This window comes from Abramis brama (genome assembly GCF_963993115.1).
Source record: "Abramis brama genome assembly, chromosome: 19".
Lineage (NCBI taxonomy): Eukaryota > Metazoa > Chordata > Actinopteri > Cypriniformes > Leuciscidae > Abramis > Abramis brama.
The window spans coordinates 13,827,412-13,838,300 of NC_139981.1; the positions used below are offsets into that span (position 1 = coordinate 13,827,412).

The 10,889-nt window shown below is 37.7% G+C and overlaps 1 protein-coding gene across 6 annotated transcripts in view; it reads right to left on the bottom strand.

Moving 5' to 3' along the window:
* vcla (vinculin a) overlaps positions 1–3,563 on the bottom strand; it is a 40,503-nt gene extending 36,940 nt beyond the window's left edge. For 3 of the 6 annotated variants that reach the window (XM_084093380.1, XM_084093378.1, XM_084093376.1), the window contains exon 1: positions 3,193–3,563. In XM_084093380.1, the coding sequence (XP_083949506.1) occupies positions 3,193–3,360 (168 nt within the window). In that variant the 5' untranslated portion in view covers positions 3,361–3,563. The remainder of the gene's footprint in view (positions 1–3,192) is intronic. The other 3 variants (XM_084093379.1, XM_084093377.1, XM_084093375.1) reach the window with 1 other exon arrangement.
* Between the last annotated feature and the right edge of the window lie 7,326 nt (positions 3,564–10,889).

A 10,889-nucleotide genomic window follows, 5' to 3' on the forward strand; every position in this document is an offset into this window, starting at 1 on the left:
ATAATTTTATCACTAAGGGAGTTTTCCCTGCAAGTGGCATCTACAGATGAAAACATTCCACTGAAGTCCTAGAGTTTGGTAGCCTACATCAAGATGTTAGGTCTGGCAACTCACCATAGATACGGCTCAATCCGAGGGGCGGGATAAACGGCTGTCTTATTCACTCTGCACGCAATAGGATAGCGCTTCAACCAACCAGAGTGTTTTCCCAACAGCGGAGCTAACGTTAGTTGATAGATTCAACTTTTGAATCTGGCCGGCAAAACTACGAACACATCTTCCTATTTTAAGAATGACTTAAGTGCCGTTCTTTGCTCTTTTCTCAAAGAAAAACTTAACTCCAAGTCCTCCAGAGTCGCGGCCAAAGCCAATTCGAAAGACTGTTCGCAAGCAGCAGCCATTCTTTGTTTTCAAGTAGCAGGGAACCGTCGCAACTCTGTCGTCATTATGTTAAGCCCGCCCCGCCTACTCTATACACGATGTGATTGGCCTGACCCAATTTAGGTTTTTACAGCTCGAAAGTCAACGGATAGTTGCTAGACTACCCTGGCTGCAAAATAAATTTTGCTGCCGCTAGGGTGCGTCTAGATTTCTAGGCTAAGAGTGGCTTTGGCTTTGAATTTCTACTGCAGGTCATGTCTTTAATCGCCAGATTCGCCACATTTTGTCATTGAAAGTGAGGTTATAACAACAGAAGCATTTCATAGTTCTACCCTACTGCTGACTCCTAAGTGAATCTAAGAGCTTTGGCACATATTTTACAATTGCATATGGACGGTATGCCAATGGCTCTCTTCCAAAGCACTGTGACAGACTTGGCTGAAAAGACAGACAGACAGACAGACATGGAGACTCCCCTCCAGGCCAGCGAGACCCCTGCTGTCTTCTCTGTTAAGAGTCATTAAAAAAGCATTCAGAGAGAAGAGAGATAAAGAAAATCTTAACTTGAAAAAAAACAGTTTTCCAGGTAGATATAGTTGGCTGTTCCTTACTGGCTTCATTACAGCCCTTCAACACCCAGCAATGACCATTAATCAGTCCAAGTTACAGACTGTATATTCCTGAATATGGTTCTGGACTGTGTCTATTATATCTATCTAATATTTTGTGGAAGCTTGAACTAGAGAGAGTCATTTATTTGCGTTAGCATTACAATAAACAATTGCATGCTCAATTCTTTATTTGTCACAATTAGGGCCATTATACTTTAGTTGACAAACTAATCTCTTACCACAATCTCAAAGTGACCAAGAGAATGTTGACGATCTAAACATAGAACAGTCTCCAAGATACAGCCCAGTCTTTAGAGTGAGAAGAGATATAAAGCCTCTTCACTCAGCCTTGATTTCGAGGCTTGGCTGATGTTTTGGACACTTCAGCAGAAACAGGTGCTACAAATGAGAGAGGTGCTGGTGCTCTGGGTGTGTCTCCAGTGAAGACGCTGACACTTTAGACTTCCTCAAGCCAGCAGGGAGTCACTTTCCCTGGGCATGAAACACCCCCTCCAGCCATGCACTGTGAGACTGTGTTACTTCCCAGGCTAGAAGACCTATTTATTCCCGGCACAAAATGCTCACTCCCTATTTGTGACTTACTCACATACATTAGGAGGATTCTTCTCACATTACTTTACCTAATTACAGCTGGGAGTAAGTTACCAAATAAACAAGAAGAAACAGAGTAATACTGAAAGCACTTCTACATTCTCAAAAAAAAAAAAATCTTGCAGGTCCTGCTTGCGTTAAACCACTCACAACACATATACTCTTCTGAGCACATATGAAACTTGAAATAGAATAGAATAGAATATTTAACTACACACTGTAGAAACTTACTAGAACCAATGTTTTCAAATGCATGGAGTTATTTAAAAATACTCAAAAAGCATTAAAAAATGGAATACAGTAAAGAACCGAATGGAATTGAAAAGAATATTTAACTGCACATAAAAGTTACAAGAAGCAATTTTCAAATGAGAAGAGAACACAATAGAATAGAATAGAACAAATAGATTTCAGTTAGATCACATTACAAAGTAGATGAGACTGAGATGGAACACTACAGCTTGTGCAGACCAGAAATTACATCAAACTATGTAAATTATAAACAGGATTTCATAACTTTTCAGTATTACACATACTACTTGAATGCTTTTCAATAACAGACTGAGAACTTTCAAGTAGAGACTCCCTTATTGAGACCAAAAAGGAAGGAGAACATACCAGCAAGATTCTGTCTGGTTGCTGTGGGTACACTGGGAAAATAATGGTACAGGTTTCTGAGATTAATGATTCTGTTTTTGATGTTTCCTGGAAACAACACCGGAACTTAAAGTACTTTTCTAAACAGATGAACTCCTTGTACAAGGAAGAATACAGTCCACCTATAAATACTCCATTTATATCACACTCAGTTCATCTTTATGATGCAAACCTCATTGCTTCAAGTCGGTTAATTTGTTTAAAATACTGTAGCTACTTCAATACAGGATAAGGCAAGGGAACATTTAAATTTGACACTACTTAACATAAGAAAGATTACAGCATGTTTTTGACTACAATATCTCCCTGCTCTTGCTGAATGTGTCACCTTATCATTCCAGATATTGCATACAGCCTTTGTAACACAAACACAGCCTTTGAGAGTTTTTTAGAGGCACTTTAGTTTAAAGTTAAATGAGGAGAACAGAAAACTCGCACTGTCCAACACTCCCCTGACACCTGCTGTGATTCTCCTCACTGATCCATCAGGACCATGTGTTTACATTAACCATAATCTCCTTTAGCCACAAACTAATAAACTCAGATTTGATTCTTAAACCAAATCCATTATGGTCAGTTTTCACTCGTAGGCATTTTCATTTCCTAATGCAACACATTCATCACATCACGACCCTTCTCCAAATTACCAAGGTAAACAATAATTTCCACCAAAATACCACAAAGAAAAACTACAACAAAGCAGTACATTTTCACAGGAAACTTGGTGTTAGCCAGCCAATGTCATGAAAAAAAGACAGTTTTATATTAAGTGGAGATCGAGGTCTCATATTTATTATGATTTACAGTATAGTAGCAATAACTGTGGTATGGTATTTAGGAAGAAGCTGTGGTTACCATGTTTTAACGGAAAGACAATAAAACAGCAGATAAACTAAAACACAAGATGCTGTATGGATGACAGGACTCTCACCCGCACGAGGTTGCTGACAGCCGCTTGCACTGCCGCCACTGGGCTGGTGAGATCAGGGATCGCTTTCCCATCAACTTCGCCCTCCTCGTGCATGATAACCAAGTGAGATATCTGCTGAGCCACCGGCTCCAGGATACTCTCTATCGTCTTGGTATGGAAAACTGGCATCCTGAAATCTAAATATCCTCAACACAACTGAGAATAAGGCACGTGTTCGCTATGTCCTGCACTTTACCCCGTTATTTCTTCAAAGGGAACCACGAACCAAACGTTTATTCCCGAATCTATCCCACTCATGCAGCGAAATCCCTAAACGCCTCCTCAACGACCGACGCCTTCTGTGGATAACCAAAGCCAGGCGCCCGGTGAGTGTGAACGAACGCACGGCTTAAAAGAGTCAGTGCTCGTCAACCAATCAGCGCAAAGGTTTCACGCCAATCGGAGCAGCTGATTGGTCCGCGCTGGCGCTGTTTCCACTCTTCTCCGCCCCACCCTACCTGTGTTACAGAGCTTCCCTGACTACGTTATGCAGTCAGTGGCCAAAAAGGGAATGCGTCGGACTGGAATGACAAAGTGAGGATTCCGTGGATTACATTTGATTTTAATGATAGGTAATGGTGTTAGTGAAACGGAAACAAAGTAACTGATACTCAATGACAGACCATGCAAGCATGTCTATTCTTAGGCTGCAGCTTTTAATTCTGATCATCTGCTGATGTCTTCTTCATGTGCTCATTTCTGCGTGACAGCATTAAATGTGTCGGTGGTGGACAATTAAACTTAGTTTTAGATAATGCTGTTGAGCAACACACAAGATTCATAAATTCACGCGCCTGCTAAATGTCTTCTTATATGAACTGTAAGCAAAAATACTTTTTTTCAAATAGGTTAAAAATATCACACACATGTATATTGGCTATGTAGACTACACACTAACGTTTTTCTTATGCTCACCAAGGCTGCATTTATTTAATCAAAAATACAGAAAAAAATAATAATAATAATATTGTGAAATAATATTACAATTTAAAATAGCTTTATTGTTTTCTATTTAAATATATTTTAAACTGTGATTTATTCCTTTAATGGCAAAGCTGCATTTTCAGCAGTCATTACTCCAGTCTTCAGTGTCAAATTAATCTTCAGAAATAATTCTGATAATCTGATTTGAGGCTCAAGAAACATTTAGATAACACTTTATTTCACAGTGTCTGTTACACGTTACATAGGCCTACTTGTCATAGTAACAGTAAATTATGCTTAATTACATGAAGCTAACCGTAAACCAAACCTTAACCCTATCCCTAACCCTATATAGTATGTTGTTAATTAATAGTACTCAGTATTTAAATGTAAAATAACACTAATTTACACTTAAATGTATAATTACATTTGGTTACACATTGAAACCAAATGTTTCTATAATTTTCTTAATATTTTGTATATATATATATATTTAGGTGGACAGTAAAAACATTTACTTGAGTACTGTCCTTAAGTACACTTTTTGAGTATCTGTACTTTACTTGAGTATTATTTTTTCAAGGTCAAGGTCCTTGACTAGAAAGTAACGTCAGTCAGGGGACGATTTTGGTTGCAGGGGTTGCATTTTGGTTGGAAATGAAAGTCAGGTTGACATCAGAACCCAACGTCTGATTGAGAGACAAAACCCGATGTCAGATTGACGTCAGAACCCGACTGATGTTGGTTTCTGACATCAACCTGATTTTCATTTTCAACTTTGGGTTTGGTCTTGTTTTGGAGCACACTATAGCTTATAGACAACAGTAAGGCTAACACATTCATACTAAAAGCCAAAAAACTTAGAGACTTTAAATAGAGCACTCTTTCATATATAACTGTCTTTATGTCAGTTTTTTATCAATTTGAATGTGTCCTTGCTGAATAGAAGTAAAAAATAAAAAATAAAATTAGGCTAAATCTTATTCACACAGACATACGAAAACACTGACTTCAGCTTCTGTAAGTGACGTGCATACTATAGCACTATATTTGGGTTCAATTAAAATGCAGTTATAATTTTAAAAAACTATAATTTTTTTAAAACTAAAAAAACTTTATAATTTATGTCAAAACAATGTAGAAATTCTTAATTTGAGGGGAACTGCTGGACACTCAATATATTGCCCTCCTTTGGTTTAGCCTACTTTAGATGATGAGTTTAGAGACAAGAATAAACATTTAGTTAAGAGAGACTGACTCCCCATAAAGAGACATTCTGTTTGCAGGCAAAAAGACAGAGCTTCATTCAGATATCTGTGTTTAGGACATCTGCAGGAAAGTAATGTATAGAGTTATCATTATGTAGCATACACATAATTCAAAAGTTAGATCTTTAGACGAGTAAGGCTATATTGTGACTTTGTTTCAGATACCATTCAGCACTAATAAGGAAGAAAACACAAGGCAACTAAGGTTACCAAATAAGGAGAGATTTCAGATAGAGGAGCACAGAGAAGTGCTTTGCAACACTAATAAGGTAAATTGTTTATTATATAAGTAGCAGCTGCCATTGAACCTTGTAAGTGCAGAGTCACTAGAGGATGCTTCTTTCACATCTACGACGTTGTCTGCAGTCTCTCAATGTTTCAGACTTGACAGGAGAACTACTGCTTTGTGCTTTTAAACTCTTTTAGACATCAAAAGATGTCAGACAGTTCACACTTCAAATAACCTTATAAAAGATGTATTTTATTGTATTCAATATTTTCAGTATCTGTCTCTCCACCATTTCAGTCATGAGTTTTATTTGTATAGAAAATATAAATGGAAACCACTGACTAATTATTATCTGATGATTTAGATGAATTATTAATGGTCACCATTATAAATTGTCCTTATAAATTGTATTACTAATATTGGTGTTGAAACTGTTTGTATTGAAATGGAACGGTGCAGAACCGGCCTCATTACAGCCAAGGTGAGTAAAGCTGTGCTCAGCAATTTCATGTCATCCAGCCCTACTGCTGACTAGTCCATATTTCCTGTAGCTGTGGATACCCTGTTTTTAATGCAAGGCTGGAATATGCAATGATGGAGACACCTGAGATAACAAGATAACTAGCCTACAGTTATCTCCATGAAGAGATTTCAAGCCATCCTTTATCGCTGCCAGCACAAAGTGTACAAAATAAATTATTTAGGCAAAACTTACTTCTGGGTGTCTAAGTAAAAGTACTGTCTTTAATATCAATGCAACCCAGATTGCACATACCATATACACATACCGTATATAGATAGGTAGTTTAGACTGCAGAGACGCACTTAAAATAAATTCCATAATTTTTCTAATGATGTAGCAGGCAGCGCCCTCCAATGTTCAACGAGAGTCATTACAGAACTCAAAAACATGCACCTGTCATTTAACACGTGCTATAAACATTCCATCTGTTGAAACCACGATCTTTAATATTGGCACACTGTAAAAAATATGTAGGCCTAATTAGAAAATTAAATATTGACTCAACAAATTGCTTTCAACTAATTATCCCCAAACAAAAAGATACATTGTGGTAATTTTAGCTTAAGGTCTGAAGGTAAAAAAAAAAAAAAAAACATATTCACTGAACATATTTACGGTGACGCATTGCTGCCACATAGGCTAGGCTACTATTATTTCCCCCCCTCAATTATGTCGTAATAACGAGATCTTATGTCGTTAAAACGACATCTTTTTCTCGTAATAACGAGATCTTTTGTCGTTAAAACGACATATTTTTCTCGTAATAACGAGATCTTATTTTCTTGGCCTTATAAGGACGTGTAGTCATGTACAAAATATGCCTTTATTTAGCTTTGGGCGACCCGAGTTCAAGTCCCGGTTCGTCAAACTTTCTTGATACTATACTGTCCTATCATAATAAAAAGCAAAAAATATATATTCTTTAAACTGATGCAAGTTAAGCTCCATCCACAAACAAAAATAAATCAGCATTTTTAAGCCATCAACAACTCTCATAATGGGAGTGGGGGAACGGATTTCGACAGTTGAACTTTTTGCCGTCGGATTCTGTTCCCCTATGTTTATTACACAATGAGGTTCTAAGATCTATCAAATTGCAGCAAATAGCTGTCCTCAATAGCCTAGTGGTCAGTGCCCTGACAATATTTATTTTTTTAGCTTTGGGCGACCTATGTTCAAGTCCCGGTTCGTCAAACTTTCTTGATACTATACTGTCCTATCATAATAAAAGGCAAAAAATATATATTCTTTAAACTGATGCAAGTTAAGCTCCATCCACAAACAAAAATAAAATCAGCATTTTTAAGCCATCAACAACTCTCATAATGGGAGTGGGGGAACAGATTTCGACAGCTGAACTTCCTGCCGTCGGATTCTGTTCCCCCTATGTTTATTACACAATAAGGTTCTAAGATTTATCAAATTGTAACAAATAACTGTCCTCAATAGCCTAGTGGTCAGTTCCCTGCCAATATATATTTTTTTAGCTTTCGGCGACCTAAGTTCAAGTCCCAGTTCGTCAAACTTTCTTGATACTATACTGTCCTATCATAATAAAAGGCAACAAAATATATTCTTTTAAACTGATGCAAGTTAAACTCTATCCACACACAGAATAGAATAAGCATATTTTAAGCCGATACATCAACACCTCTCATAATGGGGTGGGGGAACGGATTTCCACAGCTGAACTATTTGCCGTCGGATTCTGTTCCCCCTGTTTCTAACACAATGAGGTTGTAGTATTTATCACATTGGAGATCAATATAGAACCCAATAACCTAGTGGTCAGTACACTCTGCACTGGCGTTCATTGTCTTTCAGCTTATTACGACACGAGTTCATGTCCAGGTTCATCAAACTTTCTCGATACTATACTATCCTATCATAATAAAAATATTGTTTAAACTGATGCAAGTTAAGCTCCATCCACACACAAAAATAATATCAGCATTTTTTAAGCCATTACATCAACACCTCTCATAATGGGAGTGGGGGAACGGATTCCGACAGCTGTTTTTTTTGCCGTCGGATTCTGTTCCCGCCATATTTCTGACACACTGAGGTTGTAATATTTATCAAATTGATGCTGTTTAAGCTCCATCCACACACAGAATAGAATCAGCAGTTTTAAGCCATTAGGCTACATCAACATCTCTCATAATGGGAGTGGGGGAACGGATTTCGACAGTTGAACTTTTTGCCGTCGGATTCTGTTCCCCCTATGTTCATTACACAATGAGGTTCTAAGATTTATCAAATTGCAGCAAATAACTGTCCTCAATAGCCTAGTGGTCAGTGCCCTGCCAATATATATTTTTTTAGCTTTGGGCGACCTAAGTTCAAGTCCCAGTTCGTCAAACTTTCTTGATACTATACTGTCCTATCATAATAAAAGGCAACAAAATATATTCTTTTAAACTGATGCAAGTTAAGCTCCATCCACACACAGAATAGAATAAGCATATTTTAAGCCGATACATCAACACCTCTCATAATTGGAGTGGGGGAACGGATTCCGACTGCTGTTTTTTTTTTGCCGTCGGATTCTGTTACCCCCATATTTCTGACACACTGAGGTTGTAATATTTATCAAATTGATGCTGTTTAAGCTCCATCCACACACAGAATAGAATCAGCAGTTTTAAGCCATTAGGCTACATCAACATCTCTCATCATTGGGGTGGGGGAACGGATTTCGACAGCTGAACTATTTGCCGTCGGATTCTGTTCCCCCTGTTTTTATTACAGAATAAGGTTCTAAGATTTATCAAACTGTTGTCAACAACTTTCCTCAACAGCCTAGTGGTCAGTGCCCGACAATATTTTTATTTTTTTTGCTTTGGGCGACCTAAGTTCAAGTCCCGGTTCGTCAAACTTTCTTGATACTATACTGTCCTATCATAATAAAAGGCAAAAAATATATATTCTTTAAACTGATGAAAGTTAAGCTCCATCCACAAACAAAAATAAAATCAGCATTTTTAAGCCATCAACAACTCTCATAAGGGGAGTGGGGGAACGGATTTCGACAGCTGAACTTTTTGCCGTCGGATTCTGTTCCCCTATGTTCATTACACAATGAGGTTCTAAGATTTATCAAATTGCAACAAATAACTGTCCTCAATAGCTTAGTGGTCAGTGCCCTGACAATATTTATTTTTTTAGCTTTGGGCGACCTATGTTCAAGTCCCGGTTCGTCAAACTTTCTTGATACTATACTGTCCTATCATAATAAAAGGCAAAAAATATATATTCTTTAAACTGATGCAAGTTAAGCTCCATCCACAAACAAAAATAAAATCAGCCTTTTTAAGCCATCAACAACTCTCATAATGGGAGTGGGGGAACGGATTTCGACAGCTGAACTTTTTGCCGTCGGATTCTGTTCCCCCTATGTTTATTACACAATAAGGTTCTAAGATTGATCAAATTGCCGCCAATAACTGTCCTCAATAGCCTAGTGGTCAGTGCCCTGCCACTATATATTTTTTTTTTAGCTTTGGGCGACCTAAGTTCAAGTCCCAGTTCGTCAAACTTTCTTGATACTATACTGTCCTATCATAATAAAAGGCAACAAAATATATTCTTTTAAACTGATGCAAGTTAAGCTCCATCCACACACAGAATAGAATAAGCATATTTTAAGCCGATACATCAACACCTCTCATAATGGGAGTGGGGGAACGGATTCCGACAGCTGAACTTTTTGCCGTCGGATTCTGTTCCCCTATGTTTATTACACAATGAGGTTCTAAGATTTATCAAATTGCAGCAAATAACTGTCCTCAATAGCCTAGTGGTCAGTGCCCTGACAATATTTATTTTTTTAGCTTTGGGCGACCTATGTTCAAGTCCCGGTTCGTCAAACTTTCTTGATACTATACTGTCCTATCATAATAAAAGGCAAAAAATATATATTCTTTAAACTGATGCAAGTTAAGCTCCATCCACAAACAAAAATAAAATCAGCATTTTTAAGCCATCAACAACTCTCATAATGGGAGTGGGGGAACGGATTTCGACAGCTGAACTTTTTGCCGTCGGATTCTGTTCCCCTATATGTTTATTACACAATAAGGTTCTAAGATTGATCAAATTGCTGCAAATAACTGTCCTCAATAGCCTAGTGGTCAGTTCCCTGCCAATATATATTTTTTTAGCTTTGGGCGACCTAAGTTCAAGTCCCAGTTCGTCAAACTTTCTTGATACTATACTGTCCTATCATAATAAAAGGCAACAATATATATTCTTTTAAACTGATGCAAGTTAAGCTCCATCCACACACAGAATAGAATAAGCATATTTTAAGCCGATACATCAACACCTCTCATAATGGGAGTGGGGGAACGGATTCCAACAGCTGAACTATTTGCCTTCGGATTCTGTTCCCCCTGTTTCTAACACAATGAGGTTATAGTATTTATCACATTGATGCTGTTTAAGCTCCATCCACACACAGAATAGAATCAGCATTTTTAAGCCATTACATCAACATCTCTCATCATTGGGGTGGGGGAACGGATTTCGACAGCTGAACTATTTGCCGTCGGATTCTGTTCCCCCTGTTTCTAACACAATGAGGTTGTAGTATTTATCACATTGTAGATCATTATAGAACCCAATAACCTAGTGGTCAGTACACTGCACTGGCATTCATTGTCTTTCAGCTTATTACGACACGAGTTCAAGTCCAGGTTCATCAAACTTTCTC